The 26118-nt window shown below is 35.9% G+C and overlaps 1 protein-coding gene across 13 annotated transcripts in view; it reads right to left on the bottom strand.

Moving 5' to 3' along the window:
* VPS13B (vacuolar protein sorting 13 homolog B) overlaps window positions 1–26118 on the bottom strand; it is a 777539-nt gene that overhangs the window by 162782 nt on the left and 588639 nt on the right. For 8 of the 13 annotated variants that reach the window (XM_005613228.4, XM_023649188.2, XM_070222394.1 and 5 more), the window contains exons 35-36: window positions 24793–24930; window positions 8797–9192 (exon numbers count right to left, since the gene is read on the bottom strand). In XM_005613228.4, the coding sequence (XP_005613285.2) occupies window positions 8797–9192; window positions 24793–24930 (534 nt within the window). Of the gene's footprint in view, window positions 1–8796; window positions 9193–24792; window positions 24931–26118 lie in introns of those variants that run through there. The other 5 variants (XM_070222393.1, XM_070222392.1, XR_011421645.1 and 2 more) reach the window with 3 other exon arrangements.

Raw genomic sequence — 26118 nt, 5'->3', positions numbered from 1 at the left:
ATTGGAAAAATAAAACTTGATTGGCTCTTGCGGCTATGTTTAAATAAAAAAATCAGACTGGCAGATCTGACTGTGCATATTGGAAAGTGTATCACAACCTTCCTACAGAGGAAAGAACAACAGTAAATACATACTTCAAAAGTTTCTTAGATGGATACAGTAGCTGCTTAATTTAATTACACGAGGAAACTGCAGATAAATCTATCCTTATTTTAAGTCACATGGATAGAAGAATTGGTATAAACTTAAACAATGATGAAAGCAAAATGACTTGCTAACAAGTAATTTACTGCAATGGCTTAGAAACAAGTCTTGATCTACTCAATCCAGGGTTTTTGTTTTTAAAGGAAGATTAGCCCTGAGCTAACATCTGCTGCCAACCCTCCTCTTTTTGCTGAGGAAGACTGGCCCTGAGCTAACATCCGTGCCCATCTTCCTCTACTTTATACGTGGGACGCCTACCACAGCATGGCCCGCCAAGTGGTGTCATGTCCGCATCCGAAGCGGCGAACCCCAGGCCACCGAAGCGGAATGTGAGAACTTAATTGCTGTGCCACCGGGCCGGCCCAATCCAGGATTTTTAAGATTGGTATAACAGAAAGACCAGAAGCCAGAAGATATGTGGTATAGTCCCCTCCCTATCCTTGCTCAGAATATCTCTGGGCAAAAGCACTTAATCTCTCCACCCTTAACTCAATCAGGGAGTTGGGACTAGCTCAGAGGGCCTCAACCCAGGGTTCTTTGACACGTAGGGAGTCCCACATAGTAATAATGTTCCAGGAGGCATTTTCAGTATTTCAAAGAGCCAGAAAGAAATCATGAATTTGTCTGAGACAGGGCTGGGGAGGCATACTAAAGCTTTTATTTGGGGTTATAGTCATATTAAGTTGTGTAGTCATATTAGCTATCTAATCCTAAATGCAGTGTGTTTGGATCATGAGGTCCATGAGAGAAAAGGATAAAAAATGTTCTTGATAAAGAAAAGCATGATCCTTAAGACAGTTTTCAGCTCTAAAACTTAGTGATCTATAACCTCAGTCTCATAGGGTATGACTGAGTTGGGAGAGGAAGAGGGAGGAAGATATAAAAAGACCAATATTTACTGAGGAATTTAATACATAAATTTGTGCCATGGAATGTGTAGGGTACTCTGCATATATTATCTCACCTAATCCTCTCAACAGCCCTGAGAATTAAGTATTTTTGCCTTCATTTTGGAAATGAGTTATGTGGTAACTTTTACCACAATCAACTGCCAGTAAGTAGCTGGGCTGGGATTCAGATTCTGTCTGCCTCCTTCCAGCACCAATGCTTTAGAAAAACTATTGCTATTAGTTAGTTCTTAGTAATTTCATTTTTCCAATTGGTGACAGAGTTGTGAATAAATGCTTTTTCCTGTCCCCAGCTGTCTTGCACAGCCTCAGTATGTTATGCCAACATAGCCTTCAGGTCCAGGGGCCCAGCCAGAGAGGAAAAGAACATCTAAGATGTGTCTTCAGTCACTCATCACTGACAGGGTTGCTTTGCCAGAAACTTTCCTAGCAAATAGCCTCTGGCTGATATGGATGAGAGGGCAATTTGCTGTGATCACAGGCAAAACTAAATGCTGTCATAAATTAAGTAAAGTGGGGAACAGAGATCTACTTCTAACCTTCTCTTTTTCTGCAGTCCCAGTGCTGGGGGCTACAACAATTCTTGTCCACTTTCCCTAATACTAACCTATAAGGTGCTATCATCAGGATACAGAGGAGAAACTATTAAGAAAAAGACCTCTAGTATTTAATTACTAGGACTGGAAACTTTCTTCTCCAATGGCACTTTGCACAGTGAGGTATCTTCATGTTAACTGATAGCATTTTTGTTGTCTCAAAGGTCTTTTCCTCTCCTGCCCAAGGAACACTCTGTTTTAATATGTGTATATGTGAAATTTTTATCAGTTGTCCTTTTTCTCCCCTGAATGTATCTGAAACTAGAGAAATGGTTCTTTACCATACCTTTGTTAAAACTAGGAGAAGAAATAAAAAGAACTGACTTTTTTCTAGTACGTAAGACACACAAAGTCCAGTGCAATGATACACAATTCTAAAATATATAACCCAAGGCCAAAAGTTTTCTAGTAGTTTAGATTAAGTTTGGAATTTGGTAACTAAAAACAATATGGAGAAACAGACTAATTTAGATAAAGACAAGATCTGAAGGCAGATATACTTGGAAGAGCATAATAACTGTAGTGGATTTCTCATTAGAAGGGAACAGAGGCTTATGAAGACTTCAAATTCCCCAGGAGAACCATATTTACACAATTAACAATTCTTTTGTTGAAAACAAGCTTTCATTATTGCATGTGGACACACGTGGGCTGTGTAAAAATATAAGAGATGAGTAACACACGTAAACAGAAAGTAATGATCTTAAACAGGCCAAATCCTTGAACTCGTCATTAATAAATGTCTCTCCTGTATTCAGCTACCCGGGCTGCTGGGAGCCTGTTTTCTTCAAGTACTTCAAACACTGAAATCCAGGAACATTTATTATTTTAATCCATCACAGGCAGTGCTTGATTTAACTTTATTGGTTGTGGTGGTGGTAGTAGTTATAAGTGGGGGTACAGCAATGTTCTTTTACACATCATTTCAAAAGGGCTTAATTATATTTTATAGTGTGGGCCAGGAATTCTGCTTGTTTTTTGTCTAACAAGGTTCAAATGGAGTTCAGGTCAGTGATGAATCAGAAGAAAAAGTCAGAGATGGTTATCTCTCTGAGATGAGCTCATCTCCCTCTACGAAAGGCTGGGCAGGTACACCATGTTCACTACACCACAGCGCAGGAGAGCGCTCTCACAGCCTAAGGTGGTTGATTTTTAGATGATTTTTACTTTTCATGCAGCCTAGACATTAACACATCTGAAATTCAACCTAGTGGTTATCTTCTAAATTTCCGAAATTACCATCTTACGTATTTTAAAGGCTTCCCATTGGAATCCAAAACAGATATAGTAACTACACAGCACTGAAACAAAAAATGTACATGAAGAACAATAATCACATAACAGACATTTAAAAAATTGCATAAACCCTTTATCTCAGAAAAATTTAAATATCCCAAATGCAAGATGTAGAAAACTGAATTAACATAATTTAGTTAAATGAAAGAATAAGTGACTACGTAAACATGGTGTGAGCACATATTTCTACCAGTGGGGTTTTTTTAAACCTTCATAATATTTTACCTCTGTTTTTGAGGATGTGAAAAAAGATCATTTCTAAGATATTAGTATTAATATTGCTTATTATTGTCCTAACTTCTATCTAATCATGTATTCAATAACAATCACAGCAAAAAGAATAAAACTTATATGTTGGAATTTCTTCTTCACTGCATACGATTTCTAAGAAGAATAATACAGCAGAATTACTCCCCAAGTGAGTACCTTAAACATTTATGGGATTTATTTCCAACTATAATAGAGAAATAACACGGGACATTATTTTGAAAAAAAAAGTTAGTAGAATTTTACTTTTTCTACTTATTTCCCATTCAATTTTTAGAACTTCCTATTCCACTTTTTTTTTAATACCTCAATAGTCCACCAGATAGAAAAATATCACTGTTGAAAAACATCAAGTGATCTACGGGCAATTTAAGAGTGAAAAAAGAAGGGCATGCCAGTTCATCAGTAGCAACTTTGGACCTTGTTATAAAGTAATAGGAGGGAATCTGACCAGGATTAATAGTGGTACTCAGTTCTGGGATGAGGGGTGTCATGTTTCACGGACTCTAGGCCATCTGTTCTGCCTGCCTACATTTTACTTCTGCAAAACTATAAACCCACCTCTACCTCTGGGACTACAGAAAGGCATTAGAATTCCTCTGCTTTTCATTATCACAAGATTCAGTAACTCATTTCATTGTCAAGATAATCGCCTTTTACTCTTTCTTTTGCGCTTGCAGGGTATGCCAAAATGACAAATAAAATCCCAGATGTTACACACCCAATGAGGTCTCCACCTTTCCTTGAGTGTTGGGTTTAAGCTACTTGGGACACAGTGTCAAAAATGACAAGACCCTAAGGCCCACACCCAATATTCATTAAGGTTTGTTAGTGATTTGTATAGCTGTCTACAAGCTGTACTTCCACTTCAATCCTCAGTGGCTGCTTAAAAGTTAAAGTTTGTCCTCTGGCTTTAACTGTCAAAGAATTCATTTCCTATTGTTCAGGCATTGGAAAGAGACCCTATTTCTTCTAAAAGTAACAGAAGTCTTTGGGGTGTTGTAAATGGCTTGTTATTGCAACATATTATTTTAGGTAGTCATATCTAATTTAATGTTTTATTTCCCCTTAGGCTTACTTGCATTTCTGCAGCATCCAACAGCTATGACAACGCCTTAAGAAATTTTTCTCAGGAGATCCAGTTAACTATGGAATGAAAAGCTGGAGCTCCACTTTGTATCAATTAACGACCTGGTTTCACTTTCCAGTACATGAAAAGGAACTTTAGGTTCTTTACATTTTATTGGTCCTGAATTTGGTGTACATGAGAAGAGGCATTTGTATATGTGAAAAATAATGTGGTTATGCCTTCTTGCTCTCTACTTTTGTTTATACACAAAGATAAGTACATCTGGATCACAGAGGCTTGGGTAGTGAAAGTTATTTAAACCACAGCTCTCTGACTAGAAGGAGTTCAACTTATTGTTTTCTGCATGGATGAAAAGTCCCCTAAGTCCCTATAAAAAGGGAATCCTTGCAACTTTTTCCCAATTCTGATTAACATGCCAGTCAAGATGGCCTCACTTAGGCTCTTCCTCCAACCCTCTGTGACACCTAACTTGCTCATATCCCATTTCCCTTTTCCTTTTCCACATAGAGGTGCTAATCTAAGTGCCCCTGAGAAACAGCACAGCAGCCTAAAGTACACCTATTTCACAGCCTAAATTGTGTACCCTTGTTTGCCGAAATCTAAGGAGTGCCGCCCTGATAGAGCCATAATTTACTCTGACAAGGGGAGCTAAAGTCTGCAGCTCACTCCCCACCCTGCCTGTGGAAAGTGCTACACTGCTAGTTCAGAATTTATAGCTACACACTTATGGTTTCTCCAACGACATACTTCAAACAGCAAAAAAGATTGTGTTGCATGTGTATGTGGGGGTGAAGGGGTTATTTTTAAAAAGAACATACTACAGAAAGGGACGGATTTAATGGATAGCAAAAGAAATATTATCTGCCTTAAAATGTTTCAGAAAATAAGATATAATTTCTAAATGAGATTAATTTTGTTATTAAAAGCACAATCATAAGGTTTCTTGCAATATTATGCCAACTTTAAAAATATAAGCATTGCTGTCTACTAAAATCAGAACTTTAGAACCATTTTACCAAAGACATATGGGAGAACGTAAGTATTCTAGCAGAAATACAAGTTGGGTTATTATAAGTCACTGTTATACTAGCATCTGCAGAGTGGAATTAAATAAAAAACCACGTCCCTTGAAACTCTCATAGTTTAGGGTCGCAGAATAGTACAGGAAGCTAAGAAGAACTTGTAGACTCTTTCTTTAAGTAAAAAATATTTAACCATTTTGTTTCAAATGATGAAAACATTTCCGCAATAATCTGTTTATATTTAGCTGTAAAAACCAGTAAATAAATATGAAAGCATTTCAGATTTAAATGTATTGACAATGTCTTAGGAAGAAAATTAACTTTCTCCTTTTACTCTTTTATTATTCCCTTTTCCCATACACTTCTCGTAAGCTAATGACAGTTTAGATAATAAAAAATATACTCATTAGGCGAACTCAAATATTTTTTGTACCTTTCGGAACTGAGGAAACATGCCTACAACACATTCCCAATTGTGTTTCTCTAAATATTACTTAGAACATAGATTCTTCTAGCATTACAAATCTATTTCAGCTCCTAAATTAAAACTCATCTGGAAAGGGCCATTTTACCCTGTTTATATAACATTGTCACATAAAGAGTGTTAAAAAAAATATTTCACTAAAAATAGCTTGCGTAAGTTAGGGATTAGAGTAGTTTCTGCTGCTATAATTGTGCCTTTGTAGTTTTTTCCATGATGTTTTTGCACAGTGTTTTGGACTGTGTTTATTAAAGTCAGCACATCAAAAAGGATCAAAGAGAAAGTAAGTGAGAACCAAAGAAACCCCAAGTGTGTTGTCTCATTGGGGAGTTATGCAGATTCGCATAAACAAGTGCAAATTGTTGAGGTTTTAATGAAAATTTTCTACAATTATTTTATCTTGAGTCATTCTATACAACAACATCTGTACAGCAGATGGCTATACTGTACCAAGGCAATGCTCCTTTTTCTTTCTCTGTTTAATAGTACATCTGAGATGACTACTTTTGTCACTGTGCTCAATTTGGTTCAGCAAATAATCTGAAAAGTGCAGCTGCTGCAGATGGTCACAATAGTTATATAAACTGTAAAATCAAAGACACAGTTAAGTATTTCTGTATTAGATTCAAACGGTAAAAATCTGACATTAGGTCCGTTGAGCTCAAAGATATACTATAAAATTTTTGGTTGAATCCAGAATGTTGCCACTTGAAAGACACAAAAAGAAATATGACTACTGGTAGGAGGTTTCTTTGCAGGGGGTGGAAATACTTTTTACCAGTTACCAAAAACACACCTTGAACATACATTTGCATATACTTCATCTAAGTTGCAAAGCATACATTTTTAAGATTCAACTGTACAATGAAATTAATGCTCAAAGCTTAAATTATATTTTACTTTTACAAAGTTTTGCTTAGTTAAAATTTATTTTTGAAAATTATGTAGTAATCTCTCAATTACAATTTCTTAGAAATCAGCCTTCAGCAATAACTAGAACTTAACACAATCTTATTTCACTTAATTATAATTTTTTATTATTATTTTGCTGACTTTATCTTCTTAAACTGAGCAATGTAGAAATGTAGAGAAAACAGATTTGGTGTTCACCATGCTCTCATAATAAAATTGTTCCTATTAAATGGCTAATTTCAACTTGATTTGTTGACACAACCATTTTAGAATGTTTGCTGGACCCTACGCATTTGAGTTGTATAAAGTATATCTTAGTCAAAGCTATAGTTTCTATTTCTGTGTTTAACTAGATTTAAGAGCATAATTGTAAAAGGACTAAGACCAAGAAGTTTTTCTAGCACGAACAGAAAAAAAAGTTACAAAAACAGAATAAGTCTACTACCATGTATAGCTCAGTGAGAGGATTTTAATTATATTTTAGAGATGTTTAATGAGGACAGACACCATTAAAAGTGGATAAAATATGAGTGGTAAATGAATAAAACAAGAAATGAGGATGAAAAAAGAAAAGGGCCTAGAATTGAGTACAGTACACTTAAATCCTTTCATTCTGTTTAACCTTTTCCTGCTATGATTAAGATACAACTAGAAAGGCATGGGAACCGGCCCAGTGTTGTCTGGGTAGCAATTTATTTGTGGATAAATCAGACATTGTAGCCTCCAGTGTTTTACAGGCTTTCATGTCCCACGGACCTTACATTTTTCATTTCTAACTTTTAAGACAATAAAAAAAAATACAGTGCTTTTAGCTGGCTTGGTCACAAATATTTCTAGTGAGAAAGAAATAGTCTATTTTTTGGCCTAAAATTCATACTTCTTGACTATAAACTTTTTCTTTCTCTCTTAAACTACTGTGACCAAGCTGGCTACTTGGAACAAAGCTACAGTCTCCAGCTGCCACTTAATTACTTTTTAGTAAGCAACTAAGTTGCAATAGTTTCAGGATTTACTTTATCCCCTGTACTACCCACCTCTAGCCCCAATTCTTTCCTGCAAATTAAAGTGGAAAAAAATTTTCCCTTTTGCTTTTACTTTCAAAGTAAAATTTCTGGCATTGTGCCCTGAACTTTTACAGTAGCAGTTTCTGTGATTGAAAATTGTTATTTCCCTCCTGAACCTTGTCTTTTCTCTTCTCCTTCTCATATTCCTTCTGCCTACCCTTTTCGATTCAGTGTGAAAAAGCACGTAACAATTTAGCTATGGTAACAAAGAGGAAAATGAAGATGTCACTGCCTGTTAATTTCTCACCTCTCCACCAATCAACAACATTCAGTTTGGAGGGTCCACACCTCTCCTTGCTAGGCTGGCACAGAAGCACAGCCTTTTCTTGCCAGCTCTTGCTGCCTGATAATCCTCAATGGCATTGTCCTAGAAAAGCTGAACCTTGGCTTTTATTACACTTTGTGCAGCATGCCTGCCACCAGAGCAATTTTTCTTTTTAAAATAATTAGTAACCAGTGACTTAATTTAGTGCATCGGAATCACCTGTAGGGCTTGTTGGACACAGATTTCTGGGCTCCATGCCCAGAGTTTCTGATTCAGTAGGTCAGCGTAGGGTCTGAGAATTTGCATTTCTAACAAGTTCCCAGGTGATGCTGATGTTGTTGGTTCTGAGACCACACTTTGAGAACCATTGCTCTAAAGGTTCACAAAACTTGATACTCCATTGTTTCAGTACAGCAATTTTAGGTGAAAAGAAATTTAGGAATGAACAGTTCTACAGACATTTGTAGGAAGACATTTGAAGAGGTAGATAGAACAGTTTACTTTCAGGCATTAAAATAGGCTCAAAGGACTGTTATAAAATGATCTCTTAAAGTCACAAACCAGAAATGTCCTCATCTCTAATGGCCCTTAAAACTTTTAACCTCTACATAATATAAATCTTCAAAATTACACATTTCCAGTTGTTAACAAGTCATATCGTCATCTCCCTCTCCCCTTTTCTGTGACTTACCAGGTACTTTCTGTGCTGCTTTGACGTTAAGGCTTCCATGGAGGGTTGATAAAGATGCTAACAGGCATGGTTTATTAGGATGAGGGACAGTTTCCATGGAGACCACAATCTGAGTAGTATGGACAGAAATTTTTTGAAAGCAGGAAACAGTTCTCCACACGTTTTCTTGAAATGGAATCTTTTGTGCTCCATCACCATGAACTTTAGGTTTAGACAACTTTCCACGGTAACATTTGGAGGCTGGTAACTCATCCTTATTCAGCATGGTGTATGACAGGGCCGAAGTCTCTTTGTTGTGTACACTTTTTATCTTTTTTAAAAAATGGTTTATCTGATCCAGCTTAGTAAAACTCAGGTTTGCTTTCAAAGGCTTTGATATATCCAAGTTGATGTCTGCTATAGAATTGAAAAAGAGAAGAAAATCATTGAAGCTCTCTTATCGAATATAAGCCTTTACTTCCCTGTCAAGCTCCTATTTAAGTTTCCCAACACCTGTATTATGGACTCATTAGGATGCCAGATGTTGTAATTCTTTTACTCATCACCTAACTATTCTTTCCATGTAAATTACTTGAAGAAATACTTTCCCTTTACTACTTACATGACTTCATTCCCATCTCAATCCATGTGACTGTCAGTTTCTGATAGAGCAAAAGCCACACTTGGACATTTACTTCTGCCCTCCCACCTTGAGGCAAAATCAAATAACCTTTCCAGTTTGTTACTGGAACTGGCTTTCTTTCTTCTAAGGTAAAAGTACTTCCCCTAGTATCTAGCACAGTGTTTGACACAAATATCGGTATTTATAAATATTTGTCCAACCGACTAATTGAAGTAGCCTCCCCTACCACTCTCTGATCAAGTATATGTAGAAAATGTTTTCCCTTTGTGACTTGCTAAAAATCAGAAAGGTCCCTATATCTTTACCTACATTTGCATTGATAAAATTCAAATACCTCATCCAACATAACATGGGTAAAATGAGATTTCTTAAAATCTGCAATGTTCCCTGCTCCCCATATTTTTTAAACAGGAAAAAGTACCCTAACTTAAAGGAATTATTATTTTAAACATCTCATTGACATATTAACTCACATACCATACAATTTACCTATTTGAAGTGTACAATTCAATGGTTTTTAGTATACAAACAAGATTGTGCAATCACCACCAGTATTTAACGCCAGAACATTATTATCACCACAAGAAGAAATCTTACACCACTTAGGGGTCACTCCCCACCCACTTCAGACAACCAGTAATCTAATTTCTGTCTCTATAGATTTGCCTAGTCTGGACATTTCATATAAATGGAATCATAAGATATGTGGCCTTTTGTGTCTGGTTTCTTTGTTAGCATAATAAAAGTTTTTAAGGTTCATTCCTGTTGAAACACGTATCATCAGTACTTCATTCCTTTTTGTCATTGAATACTACTCCATCACATGGATATACCACATTTTGTTTATCCATTATCAGTTTCTAGACATCTGGGTTGTTTCCACTTTTTAGCTATTATGAATGATGCTGCTATGAACATTCATGTGCAGATTTTTATGTGAACATGTTTTCAATTCTCTTAGGTATTTACCTAGCAGTGGGCTTCCGGAGTCACATTTGATATAGCCATCCTAGCGGGTATGAAGTGGTGTCCTATAGTGATTTTGATTTTGACTTCTCTAATGACTAACAATGTTGAGCATTTTTCATGTGCTTATTGGCCATGTGTATATACATATATTCTTGGAGAAATGTCTATTCACATTCTTTGCTCATTTTTAAATTGTGTTGTCTTTTTATTATTGAATTGTATGAATTCTTTATATATCCTGGATACAAGTCCCTATCAGAGATAGGATTTGCAAATATTTCTTCCCATTCTGTGGATTATCTTTTCAGTTTTTTTGATGGTATAATTTGGAGCATAAAAGATCTTAATTTTTGTGAAATCTAATATATCTACTACTTTGCTTGTGCTTTTCGTGTCATATCAAGAAACAATTGCTTAACTCAAGGTCACAAAGTTTTACACCTATGTTTTCTTTTATGAGTTTTATAGTTTTACCTCTTACATTTAGGTGTATGATGATTCTTAATTAACTTCTGTGTATTGTGTGAGGTAGGGGTCCAACTTCATTCTTTTGCATGGGGATATCCAATTATATCAGCACAATTTGTTGAAAGGCACTTTTTAAATTTTTTTTTATTGAGGTTATGATAGTTTAAACCTTGTGAAATTTCAGTTGTACATTATTATTTGTCAGTCATATTATAGGTGCACCACTTCACCTTTGTGCCCACTCCCCACTCCCCTTTCCCCTGGTAACCCCTAATCTGTTCTCTTTGTTCATGTGTTTCTTTATCTTCTACATATGAGTGGAGTCATACAGAGATTGTCTTTCTCTATCTGGCTTATTTCGCTTAACATAATAGAAAGGTATTATTTTTGACTTGTAGAATTTGGGGTACTGAAAGAGGCTGGCGGGAAAAATATTTTAGAGAAATTGAATGGTTCAAACAACCCACACATTTACCTGTTTTGCCTACATACCCTTTTATGTGGCCTTCCAAATTCTGTGGCCTCAGAGAAAATAACACCACCTTATACTACAATAATAAAAAAGGAACCATCTTAACAGATGATAGCAACAACAGAAAAACAAAACAAAGCTAAAGCTAAAAAAGAAACAAAAAAGCTAAAGCTAAAAAAGCTTTAGCTTTTAGCTTGAAGCTAAAAAAGAAAATTATTTCAATCACTTTGTCGTACGAAAGACAGGATAGTTTTTTCCATTCCATTTCATTATTCTTTACCCTCACATGTGTTTCTCAAAAGGATAAAAGGGCTTGCGTGTGTCCATGGCTCTTCTAAGTAGGGAAGCCCACTTTAGGCCTAAGTGTTAAATAACTGTGTTTACTTTCCACTCTCCGTAGCCCCTCCAATAAGGGAGTAGAACATTTATACTAATACCTTTATTGGTGAAATCAGGGTGGCCCCTTCCGTAGAAGGTGAAAAAGATGGAATGTTACTCCTAAATATTAGGGAAGCCACAGATAATCCTGATCTTATTAATATCAAACATTGTGATCTAATTAATATCAAATAAAAATTAGGGTCTTTAACAGCTAGACTAGAGTCAGTTAAGTCAGTAAAACTCAAAGCACAAGTTAGTTTGGCACCATCCAAAGTAGTTTAATTACAAGAGAGAATATATTCTATTATATGACTTGGCTTGTATTACAAAATAAATTTTTAAAATAAGGTTCCTTTTTACCAGTAGAGGTCAAATGCTGATAATTCAGAAAAAGAAATGTGTACTAAAAATCAAATCATATTGGTGAATTTCAACCATGGATCTATTTAAGTTATTAATCTTATCCTACCAAATGTAATTTCTTTGAATAGTCTGAAATCAGAAAGATCCATTTCCCAAAGCTACATCAAGGAGAGCTCACGATATTTATTCAGTACAAGTCTAATACCTCAAAATGGAGACAGCAAATACGTAATTAATTACAGTTGCCTGTCTTGTTCTGTCTTTCAGAGTCATGAATCTCTATTAGGCCACTAGTTTGTACATGCATAATGATTAACCAGGACTCAACACATTTTAGGAATAAGAAAATCTGAAGCAATTTCTTGGATCTCCCTTTCTTGTACAGTTTATCCCAAAGAGTGTCAGTGTGATTTTAAACTTTAATAACTTCAGAAGTATAAATGCTACAGAATTATTCTAAAAATAATTTGAAACTTTAATTATTTAAATTTCTTATACATTACTTTTGTTTCATGAATTTGAAATGTGACTTTTTAATGTTAATTTTTTGGGATTTGGTTTCTGGATGACTCTTTCTCAGACAAGTAGATTGGTAAAGGAAGTCGTCTTATTTGGATGCTTCAGTCACTTTCCTGTGGAGTTATGTCAAAACTGTTATGCATGCATCAAAACTTCATTCTTTGGGTGATTTTAAACCTAGGAGTACAAATTCAATCACTCAGTCACTGAACAGCAGCTGATGAAAGGTTTTAAAAAGTTCAAAAATCTAGTAGAGCTATATACTTAGCACAAGACAAGTGTTAACTTTTATAAGATACAAATTGATATTAAAACATTCAAATAATTTACCTTTTAAATGTTTTCTTGTACGTTTGTTTGCATATAGTGCAACCTCTGTGTAACGTGCTCTCCACACAGCCACAGAGTCCCTCACTCCCTCTCCCCTAGAGCTAGAGTGTTGAGCCACATTCCTTGCAGAACACATCCTATTCTATGTGTAAACTGAAGATCTGGGGCAGTCTCCTTTGGGTAAGTTGGACAATACTATATGCCAAGAGCCCAAAAAGCGAGTTGAAACAAGGCTATACTGTAATACTACGTATTCGTTTCAAAAGTACCAGGTCGATGGGCCAGCCTGGTGGCATAGTGGTTGAGTTCGCATGCTCTGCTTTGGCGGCTGGCCCCGGGGACCTACATACCACTCATCAAGCTATGCTGAGGCAACATCCCACATACAAAATACAGTAAGATTGGCAGAGATGTTAGCCCAGCAACAATCTTCCTCAGCAAAAAAAACAAGGAAGATTGGCAACAGATGCTAGCTCAGAGCCAATCTTCCTCACTTAAAAAAAAAAAAAATGTACCAGGTACATCAAGAGACAGGAAGCATGCACCAGAATGAGAAACATTACAAATGAAACAGTGTCCTTTATTTGCTGCATGAAGTCCATTAATATGTGCAAATCCTTCAACTAAAATCATGAAGTCATTTGTCACATCTGATAAGTCAACATATCTGTACTACTACTTTTATTATCCAGCATCTCTAGACTTTCCCATCCTTGAGCTAGCCAGGCACTGTTTTTGGCAGAAAATTAGTACCTTTATTGTAAATATTTTCAGTCTCATAACGATAGGAAGGTTATTTTTATAAATGGGAAAAATTATGCAACAAAAAAACTCTGGCATTTTTAAATATAAAAAATAAAAATAAAAATTGAGCAATGTATTTTCTGGTCTTCTTTTATGCTTTTAAAAATAATGATGAAAAACCTTAACCTTATTATTAAGATGAAAACATTAAAGAAATAAACTAGAAAAGTTTTATTCAATAGAGACAAGTGGGAGCTATATAAAATAATGTCTTACAAGAACTGGAAATACATGGATAAAGAACCAGGCATAGATTGTTAATATGGATTTAGTCCGATTATTATCAGATTCTTATTTTAAAGGGTTCAGACTTTTTTCATAATCCTCACTGAACTTTAATAAAGGGATGATTTTCAAAGTTTAGATTTTAAGAATATGCAGTAATAGAGAATCTCCCAGCTGAGTCACCTATTTCTCTGCCAGATCTAATTTCTCACCATCCCCAGAACATATTCTGTATCTTTAAGTTACCAAGTAAACACTGCCTGTCAATTATTAGATTCTAATTACCCTTCAAAACTTTCAGAACAGTACCAGGAAACAGAATGATGGAATGACTATTGAGTTAAAAGGAAATTAGATAAATACAAATAAATTACACTTATTTTATGTCCCCATCACCCTAGGAGATGACTTAATAGTCAAAGAAAAAGAATCATATTGTAGTAATGAAATCAGAGAGGGAATTCAAGCCCCAGAGGTGATTCCCCTAAGTTTATGTTAATGCACACCTTGTAGGGGACGAGACATCAACTGGAAAAGTTTCCTGAAAACTGTTCCAGCTATTTTCTCATTTACAATGTTCCAACTTTACTTGACCCATTAGTCATCATATTACTTACTTTCATAATGTATTTTGAAATCTATTACCAAAAACCCAATGGATTCAATATGGCTTGTTATACCCAAATCATAACATTTATGAAAGAAAACTTCTTTGTTAAGTGTTTCTTCCTTTGGAATTTTATTTGTAAGAGACAAAAAATTTTTTAGACAAGGAAGGCTTGCTAGGAAAACAGTCAGTGGCTACGGGTGGCTATGTATAGACACAGGAATGATGGCGTTCCCCACCCCCCACCGGCTGCCCAACCTTGGAGAAGTAAACGCAAAACACAGAACAAATCTACAATCAAGCTTGACTTGACGCATTATAGTAAGTCTAGTAAAAAAAAATCTTTTTATTATTAGGTATAGTACATTTTTTTCTTTTATTCAGTAATTCAAATTCGGATTTTTGTTACAGTGTCCAAGTAAAGGTATTCATGATGACGGCCAGTAGAGACTGAGTATTCACAGGTTTGAGAGCTAGAAAGCCTGGAAAGTTGCCCATGACAATGAGATCAACACGTTCTCATTGAAGGTGTGAAGTGTAAAGACCTCAGTGGTAGGGGACATGAGTGCTAATTAACAATGGTGTACCAAGTGGAACTGGGTATAAGCTGTCCCACCTGCTGCTGAGGCTCAGCGCCATGAACCGACACAAACCCTTGACTGGGTCAGCCAGTAGCAGTTCATGGTGCTTATCTCTGGGATTTGGGCATCATCAATAACTAGCATAATTAGTCATGCACATATTCTTATGATCAAGCATTGATTTTTTTGACTACATTGTATCCCCCAAAATCACAGCATAAAAGTTCTGATTATAGGGTAATTGTACCGGTTTTCTAAAATGAATGTACTGAACTGAACTCATCTAAATGAGCTTTTCTTCTAAGTAGTCATCATAGAAGGCTAAGTACATTCCACTGGTCCAACAATTTTGGCAGCGTTTTTGGTGCCTATGTCCTCCTTTTCTGGCTATTCTCAATGGCATATACTCATTCTTGGTTGGAGACAGTGGATCCAATTTTTGGCAACAGTCAAATGTTTTTTGAGATAAGGAAGCAAGGATTCCAGAGTGAGGGAAAATTAAAAACACGGAGAAGCCAATTTACAGAGCCTCCCACTGCCAACGATGAGACAATTTGAGCATTATTAAAAATAATGAGTTCAAAACAATATCAAACAACAACTAACTGACCACCATTCGAATATGCTAGAAAACAACTCATCTTTTTCCAGCTTTACTGAGGTATAACTGACAAATGAAATTGTAAGATATTTAAAGTGGACACTGTGATGATACATGCATACATTGTGAAAAAATTGCTCCCACCTAGAAAACCAACTCATTTTTCAAAATAGGTAAATAAAGAGAAAGAATTAAGTTATCCTACCATTCTTAGATGACCAGTATTACTGAGTAAACAGGCAGGAGATGAGGGAATATTTTTCTTTATAGAAGTATTCTAGCTAATATATGAAACAGGAATACTAGAATTAAAATATTACTGTTTTCAACCTCCAATGAATTTAGGCATTGAGCATCAACAGCTGTTAACATCACAAAAAGGGACCTTCAGAAATTCTGTGCCTCCTGATGGAACAATACAAAACCTTAACAGTCTTGCTAAAAACAAAACAAAACCAAAAAACAAACCTGAATAGATTAAGCCAACTACCAATTCATATGTAGGAAATATAGAGAACAGGGGCACAGACAAAATCCAAACTGTGGTAAACTCTATGGGGTAAACGATCTGGTTTCTTCAATAAATTACAAGAGATGAAAAAAGATAAGGAGGGGAAACCTATTGATTAAAAGAAACTTGAAAGACATATCAACCAAAAGTGATGCATAGACCTTATCTGGCTCCCAGGTCCAAAAAAAAACCATGCATACAAACACCCACACTTCCACACATGTTATGATATTCATTGAGATCACTGGAAATTTGAACACTGGGTATTTGGTGATATTGAAGAATTTTTAGGTTTAGGTTTGATAATAGTATTGTAGTTATGTTTTTAAATGTTATCTTTTAGAGATACATATTGAAATATTACAGATGATATAATATAATGCATGGGATTTGCTTCAACATAATACAGGAGGTGAGGAAGTAGGACAGGGGCATATAAGAAACAATATTGCCATAAGCTGACAATTGTTTAAGCAGGAGGTTCCATATAATATTCAGTCTACTTTTGTATATATTTAAAATTTTCCAGTTTTGTCTTCCCAATATCTACCAGATCTTTTACTTCTGTCACCATTCCCTGATCCAACTTACCATTACCTCTTACCAGTACAACGGCAATATTCTCCCAATTGGTCCCTTGCATCTACTCTATCCCCTCTTATTTATTCTCCATCATGCAACTAGAATCATCTTTTCAAAATGCAAATATAACCATATCAGCGCACACACACACTTCCCCCACTCCTCCACCACATACATGTCCTGTGTAAAGGTCCTCAATGGTTCCCTATCACTCTTAAGGCAAAAATCCTAAAATCCTTTATTATGGCCAGCAAGGCCTGGCCTATGCCTCTCTCTACAGCCTCAGCTCATACCACTGTTCCTTCATTCTTCCCTGTTTTCACTTCCTTCAATGTGCCATGATCCTTCTCCCTACAGCGTCTTTTGCACACATTCTCCCAGAAACCTACCCTCCCGTCCAAGGTTAACTCCTTTTCATCCTGTGCAATTCAGCTCAAGTGTCAGTTACTCAGAGAAGCTTCCCTAACTCTCTACTCCTTTATGAATCCACAGAAATTCATGACACTTATATTAACTTACATTACATATTACTTTGTGCGACTATTTGGTAATCAAATTCTGTCTTTTTCACTAGACTGTGTACATTTCTTCAGAGAAGCAACCATCTATCTTTTGCTCAACACCGTATTTCCAGTGCTTAGAACAACACTTGTAAAGTGGTAATTGCTCATAAATACTTGTTGTGAAAATAAATGAAAAGTTCCATTGGGAATTATAGCCATCATTTTAGAACTTGAAGGCATCTTAGAATACTCTTATGTTATAGAAGAAAACATGGAAGCTTAATGAAGTACAATGATCTTACTTAGGATCGCTTACTTGGTGACACCCAAGCCTGGATCGTCCACATGACATAAGATTACAGAGAGTCTTGAGGGCTGCGGAGAGCTCTGTCTTGACAAACTGAGGGAGGTGAGTGGTCAAGATTATATGAGTTTGGTAGGGGAGGCTAATTTAGCAACGGCATAAGGGACAGGATTATTGAGTAAAGGAGAATCTGAAATGAGGCTGCCAGTAGGCAGGCTGAGGAAGTAATCAAGGCATACTAAACCAGGGAGGTAGTATACATAATGGAGAACCATTTCAAAGGAAAAACTGAAAGGACCTGGAATAAAAAGAAGGATGAATCGAAGGTGATAGTAAAATTGTGAGGACATGATTGGAATAATGTTGCTATCACTAACACATGTAAAAAAATGGGGTGAATAAGGAGAGGGGAGAAAAATGGTTTAATTTAATGTGAGTGTGTTGAATTTTACATAACTAAACATATCTAATAGGCAGAAGGAGAAATGGCCCTGGAGTTGGATAAGTCAAAACTAGAGCTAGACATTTGGGAGTTGTTAGCAGAAAAGAGACAGCTGAGGTTACTGTTTGTACAGAGATATGAACAGAAGGCTCAAGACTGTGTCCTTGGGAAGGCAAAGGGCTAGAAAGTCAGGGAAAGGAGAGCTGTATGCAAGCACAAAGGTGGGAAGTTAGAGTTAGGAGAAGCCAGATAATCTTCTTTGTCTCTTCTACCTCAGCCTACTCTATGTTCACAGAAAGACACCGCCCAATTGCCTTCATTTTCTTCTGTAGAGGAAACAATTCTGACAGAATTAGACCACGTGAAGAAATAAAGAATCTAAATAACTGCCAGAACACTGACTTCCCTGCAGCAGACTTTCTGCTGGCCTCTTACCGTCTCGCCACGCCCGCAAACCAGCTTCTCTAACTCTTTGGGTCCTTGTACTTAGGCAAGTGTAGTCCCCTGGAGGCACCACCATCAGCCAGACCTTCAAAGAAGGTTTAAAGTCCCTTCATTCTACAGTGCTAGAAAGTAATGAGTATGGCTTACTGATTCGACAATGACAAATTTGGTATTAAAATCAGGTTGTTACCTGAATAAAAAAGTTTATTAAAAAATAAATTAGTTGGGGCCGGCCTGGTGGTATAGTGGCGAAGTTCGTGTACTCTGCTTCTGCAGCCTGGGGTTTGGAGGTTCACACCCCAGGTCCGGACCTATGCACCGGCCAACAAGCCACACTATGGTGGCATGCCACATAAAATAGAGGAAGACTGGCACAGATGTTAGCTCAGTGACAATCTTCCTAAGCAAAAAGAGGAAGATGGGCAACAGATTTTAGCTCAGGGCCAATCTTCCTCAAACACACACAAAAAGCTAGTTAAAAATCATCCATTTCTCATTTCTTCCAAAAATATGTTATAATTGAAAAAATAAGGTTGAAATAATGAAAGCCTTTCCCGCATTTTAAAATTCTTGGTCCATTCCCTATTTGACATCCTGACATCAACTTTACTGATTCATGTTGATAAATCATGGAGAAAATAAACTATGATAATGTAATGCTGACACTGCAAATTGGAACCCATAAAACTCAGGAAATGTAAAAATCAAGGTTCTTACAGTTTTATAACCTAGTTTACATTTCTTAAATGTAGAAGATAGCCTGGTAGGATGGCTATAAAACTGAATTAAGACAGAGACAGGACTCTATGATTAGGGTATGGGACTTGGCCTTATTTCTGAGAAGAAAAGAGGCAAAGGTTAACTAGTGGGGCAACATTGTGATAAATAAATTCATTATAATTAGCTTCTTAAGATGCTTTCATTCACTTTGAATCTTCTTGCATTTAAAAACTGTATAACTTATTCCTCATTTTCCACTCCAGAGAATGTCAGGAGGTATTTGGGTCATTTTTTTCAGGTATCTTAATTCTCCTGAACCAATCACCTTCAAGATATGCCTGAATTAATCCCCACTGAGTAATGAATTCAGTAATAGAGCATAATAGCAGAGTTCACCAAGAAAAGTAAAAACTTTAAAAAATACACATATCTGGCAGTAAACAACTTAAAATTTCTACATTATATTCATATAAATAAATATATTTGAATGGTGTGTTATTGTATCTGAGGTGTATTTGTGTGTGTGTGTGTGTGTGTGTGTGTGTGTGTGTGAGGAAGATTGGTCCTGAGCTTACATCTGTTGCCAATCTTCTTCTTTTTGCTTGAGGAAGATTGTCCTTGAACTACATCGGTGCCAATCTTCTTCTATTTTGTACTCGGGATGCTGCCACAGTGTGGCTTGAGGAGCTATGTGTAGGTCTGTGCCCATGATCTGAACCTGAGAACCCCGGGCCGCCAAAGCATAGTATGCGAACTCAACCACTACAACACCAGGCTGGCCTCATATCTGTTTTTTAAAGTAATGCTTTATTTAGGTATATATTTTCATTCAAATCAAGATGCTTGTGGAAATGGGATATTCTAGGATACTGAGGGTTTTTTTTTTCTTGTGAGGAAGATTGGCCCTGAGCTAATATCTATTGCCAAACTTTTTCTTTTTGGCTTGAGGAAGATTGTCACTGAGCTAATATCTGTGCCAATCCTCTATTTTGTATGTGGGATGCCGCCAGAGCCTGGCTTGATGAGTGGTGTGTAGGTCCGCTCCTAGGATCTGAAGCTGTGAACCCTGGGCCACTGAAGCAGAGCGTGTGAATGTAACCACTATGCCACCAGGCCAGCCCAGGAATTTTTTTTTTAAAGCAATTTTATTTTTTAAAGATTTTATTCCTTTCCTTTTCTCCCCCCAAAACCTCCCGGTACATAGCTGTACATTCTCCGTTGTGGGTCCTTGTAGCCGTGGCATGTGGGACGCTATCCCAGCATGGCCCGATGAGCAGCGCCATGTCCACGTCCAAGACCTGAACCAACGAAACACCAGGCCACCTGCAGCAGAGCGCGCGAACCCAACCACTCAGCCACGGAGCCAACCCCCAGCCCAGGAATTTTTAAAAGTAAAAAGAATTAAAATCATTGCAACCTATAAGACAGTAAGTTAATTTATAAAATATAAGAAGAAAACAGTATTCAAAATAGGATTACAGCAATTAAAAGTCAAATAAATTTTTAAAATGAAAACCAAAATCAGAGATGAAAGCCATCCAAAGGTAGAATGAAATCAGAAAAACTGAAAACTACATATGTAAATTAATGAACAGGTTAAACAAGGAGAAACTAAAGAAATGATTTTATTAACAGAAAAAAAATATCAGTGGCTTTGTGTTTCAACCAGAGACACAAAGTATACTAAAAGAAATGTGAAATTGCAGTTATAACTTTGTTTGATATAACCACATTACTTAAATTATATGAGGATTGTGTTATGCTAATTAATTTATAATAAAACATAAATGATGTGGGAATGTTCTCCCAATTTGGCATATTTTTTTCTTTGTTGTCATTTAAATGTCATTTCATGGCTACAATGACAGTGTTCAAAAATACATCTGCAAAGGAACAATGAAAAAATACCAGGGAGCTCAAACGTTTTTGCAAATGACCCTGAGTTAATTAGAAAAATCTGCACCCTTCCCAGTTCTTCTTCTCACGTGTCAATTCTCATTAAATTTAAAAAAAAAATTCTCATTTCAAAGTTAAGAAATCCTATGGTTAACAAAACTTTTAAACTGGGATCAAGTGGGCACATTCCTACATCTCTGTATGATGTCATACCAACCAGTTCACAGCTGAATTTGAATTTGCAAGAAGTATGAATGATTTTTCAATCTACGAAGTATCTGATCTAATGCTAATTTTTTCTCTATAGGCTGACTGTGCTGGGAACAGGTGGCCCTGCTTTCAATTATGGAGGGCTAGCATGCCAGTGTGAGGCCTGGATTAGTTCATCTTCTCACGGGGAATTTTCCTCGGTTGGGAATGGATTTATTATGGCTTCACACATGGAATAGAGCTCATGTCAGCTGAGGGCAGTGACACATCATATGATTCAAATTAACCTGCTGTGGACTGTTCCACAGGGCTTAGATTGTGTATTAAAATGACGACATTTTAAAAACAGCTTGAAAGAAACCAGGATTGCTGAATTGCAATGGTTCCAATTTGTTCCAACTAATCTATCACCTGCTGGAGATATTATTCTAGTGGGTTTCTGGTAGCTGCTGTTTTCCAGGTTTCTCCAAGCCACTGACCTTGCTAATGGGTACAATTCTTGCCTCTGAAGGAAGGGGGTGGAAGTTGAGAGAACTTTGAAGGGGTTTTTGATGTAGAAGTTGGGACCTACCATTTGCTCTAAGGTACTATTAAGTGAACAGATGAAACAAGGGAACACTCAAGAACTTTGAATTATTTTTCCAAAAACAAATGCTAAAGAGCAGAATTTGTATCACCTTGTTTAGGTAAAATAATTCCTGAAAAATAATTCTGAAAGGCTGAATTCAAAAGCTATTAAGTTTGCACTTTTATGAAGAAAATTTAAGATTAGGTAATTATAATCAGTATTTCCTCTACTCTTCATGGTCGCAACTTTTATTGTTACCGCAGTCTTAATTCAAGAGCAAAAAGGTAATCAATGAAAATATACTATTTTAGAGATGTAGCATAAAACATTCTTTGGGAATGATACTTAGATAAGATGTGCATATAGTTTAAATTAATGGTAGCAAAAGATTCTTAATACTGCATGGAAGTTAGAAGCATTATTTGCAATACTAAAAAAGTCTCTTTATTTTTCAAAGGAAAGGAATAGTATTGGGGAATACTATAAAGCTGAAGTTTGTGCCCCCAAAATACCTGCAGTTTGGCTCTCACTAACTGTAGCTACTGGTGTTAAGAAAATCATATATATATATTTTCATGTATGAGCCATATAAAACCTTGGTAGAAAAAGTTTAGTCCCCAGACCAATAGCATCCACTTCACCTTGGAGCTTGTTAGAAATGTAGACTTCCACCCCTACTTTCTAGAACTATTAAATCACGTTTGCATTTTAACAAGCTCCCCAGAGAAGCTTCACATACACACTCAAGTTTGAGAAGCACTGCTGTAAAATACTACTTCAATTCATTTATTTAAAAGTTTGAATCTCTAGGTAGATTTATCACTATTATTTAATGAACATAAAATTAGAAATGGCATATATGTAATTTCCAATTTAAAAAAGTATAAGAAACACAAAGGTACAACTATTTAAAAAATCACATTTCTACTATATAGTCATATTAAATGCTAGAATTATAAACACCTAATTTTTCTTTCATTCCTTGACATTTCTCTTAAATTCAACTTATTTGGTTGCCATGAAAATATGGTACACAACTTATCAATGATTTGCAGATCCCATCCCTTTTAAAAACAAATCAATCAAATATAAACTAAAAGAGAACTTTCTAGCCAGAGTAAGTGAAAGACTTCCAAAACACAAAAGAAATGTGAAACTAGAAAAGAGAAATAAGAGGTAAACCCAAGTTTCCCTGTCACATCTCCATGAACGAACCATGTGTTCTTAACCTATTTCATCCATTCTAACATGTTCAGTCTTTACATGTGAACAACTCTGAAGTCAGGAAGTATCCTACAACTGATGTAAGAAGATGCACTGTCTCATAGTTTAAATAGCAGCTATTTTTTCTTTTTTCTGAGTGGTACATAAATGTTTTTTCCTACAATAGATGGTGGCTTGGATTCAGTGAAATATGGTACTTCACATCACTAACCAAGTAATGGGACTCTTACTCCACTCAATCCATCCATTATCTCATTCCAAAGGCTTCTTCCAACATTAATGACTCCCTTAGCCTTCATCATCAGCTTCTCGCTTTCCTTTGAGTCTTTACAACTATGTCTGGATAATTATTATGATTAGAAATAGTTCATACTTCTATACCTTTTAAATCCCAGCATTGGAGAAACATGCTTAAGAAGATCTGGGCCCCCGTAAAAGGGCCAGTGTAGGTGGCTTCAGACTCCGTGTACTCCAGCCTTGACGATGACCACCTTCTCCATGTGTAGTCGTGGATCATAAGCACATTGGCATGCCACGGCACACAAACTTAACCAGGTCCACATACGAATATTTTTCACTCATCAAAATTCATGCCTTGCAAAGTATTGTTAGAGATCTTAAGACAGTGTAACATCATTGTTTTAAATTTTTAATGAAGAAACTAGCATTCCTTTTATGAGTAATATATTCTAAAGTACTATAAGTATAAAATAACAAAAGAAAAAGTGAAATGTAGTAATTTCTGTTAAATAAATAGCTAAGATCTCACTGAGGTGAGGAAAGAATAATAAAGAGGAGAGGACGAGGAAGATGAGATGAAGGAAAATAAACAGAGCAGGAAAAAGAAAGCGGAGGAAGAAGATAAGGAGAGGAGAGGAAAAACCTTGTGTGATGCTAAAATTAGTGTAGTACAAAAGTGACCTAGGTCTTTGGAGTCATAAAGACCTAGGTTTGAATGGTTCCTCTGCCACTACGACCTTGGGTAATTTACCTCACTTTTCTAAGTCTTAGCTTCCTCATTCATAAAATAGGGATAATTATAGTGCCCACTCCTTGGATCTATATGAGTACGTAAAGCACTTAGTACCTGGGACACAATTAGCATTCAATACATTTTGATATCTGTATTTATCTATCAAACCGAGTGTTGGTGTATCTCAAACACTTTGCTAAGCATTTGAAATAAGTGTATTTATCTATCTAATCAAATCTATCTACAGATACTATCTATTGGATGTATATCATGTATCACCTATCCATCCATTCATCCCATCCATCCACCCACCCACCCATTCATTTTATTCTCTTCACTTATAGGTAAGGAGACTGATGTACAGGAGATTAGATCAACTGCCTAAGATCACACAGTCAATTAGCAGAAAAGGTAAAAATAAAATCTTGGGTCTTTGGCTTACAGTCAATTATCTTTAAGTGATAACTACTTTTTGTAAGACTAAAGGTAATTTTAATGCATATTAATATTTTCCTTTTGATCTCTGGAGTGGGCAGCCTGAGAAGAGTACACTTCTGGAAAAAAATGAACTGTTCGTTTTCGGCAGGGAATGTCAAGATTACTAACAGACTCTATGTACGTGTTAATATACTCACATGAAAAAAAATGTATGCACATTTGAATTATCACTCTCTTACCTGGTCCATTAAGAAAGTCTTTAATTTGTAGCATTACAAGGGAAGGTGGAATACCACTTTTGCTGTCTATTTCTCCAGGCACCGTCTGCAGCCAAACTGTGCAGTAATCAAGGGCTTCAGGCAGAGTCTTCCCAGGATCTGAAGTGACAAAATTGAAATTAAAAATGTCAATTACATCACAACATCTCATTTTGGTGTAAGATAAAAAAGAGGAAAAATTATCATATGTGACCTTCATTGATTCATTTGTTTGTACACATACAGTACACAAGCACTTGTGTGGAGAAAGAGAAGCTCTCTCTGTACAAGGTGGAACGATGAAACCATGTTTTCCAGAACCAGGCCAAAAAGGAAAAGACATTTCAAATCTTGTAACATCTTTGAGTGAAGGTAAAGCTTCCGTACTCTGAACTGCTGACTGTTAACAGTTGAATAGTTGGATTTTTTTTTAATGGGGTGTTGGAAACAAATTAAAGAAAAAAAGGGCAACCTTTTCAGCTTTAGAAAAGGCATATACATGTTCAAAGATGCAGTGGATTAGTAGTACTTACGGGCTATTTGATCTGTTTCAGAGTTTTACTGACATTACAATCACTTTTTACCACTAGGCTTTGGAATTGAACTTCAGTAGCTTTCCCATAACCTTTAATGATAAAAATTGGTCAATCTTTTAACAGTCTCAATCATGACTAAAACTTGACTTTTTTCTGTTTTGACTTTTTATATTAAATACTGTGTAGTTTTTTACTTTTTTCTGGTTAATACTGTATATTTTTTTAAAAGTATTTTTTAGCTATTGGTGATGGCAAATGGAATTTGCTTTTTAATGCTTAGAAACCCATAGTTTTTATTGAAATAGCTCTTTAAATAAAAATGATCGCTGTATCTTGGCATATAACATAGAAGGTTTTTTTAAAACTTCTAAATATTTATAGTTTTCTTTAGTTTCAAAATTGTTTTTCTCTCTGTGTTTTAATGGCCTCTGAATGTCAATTTTATAGGGATGTTCTTGCCATGGAGTCCATCTACTCTATTTTCAGTTGATTTGAAACGTGTTATTAAAGTGTTATTTATTTTAGGTTTTACTGATTGGATTACTTTCAAGAATAGCATTTACATGTAGTGTATTATATTCAACATATGGTTATACAGTATTACTGTCATATGTGAACCGGGCATATAAATTTTGCCTTGGAATTTGTATTTCTTGACCTTATCATGTGATCTTTATGAAATTTGGCACATATGAACCCTTATGTGATTTCAAAGAAAATATTGAAAGCAATTGATCGTGACGTTAGATCTATGTGGTAAAGATCAAACACT

The sequence above is a fragment of the Equus caballus genome, chromosome 9 (assembly GCF_041296265.1).
Source record: "Equus caballus isolate H_3958 breed thoroughbred chromosome 9, TB-T2T, whole genome shotgun sequence".
In the NCBI taxonomy this organism is placed as follows: Eukaryota; Metazoa; Chordata; class Mammalia; order Perissodactyla; family Equidae; genus Equus; species Equus caballus.
The sequence above is the reverse complement of the archived record's forward strand: the minus strand, read 5'-3'. Positions and strand labels throughout refer to the sequence as shown.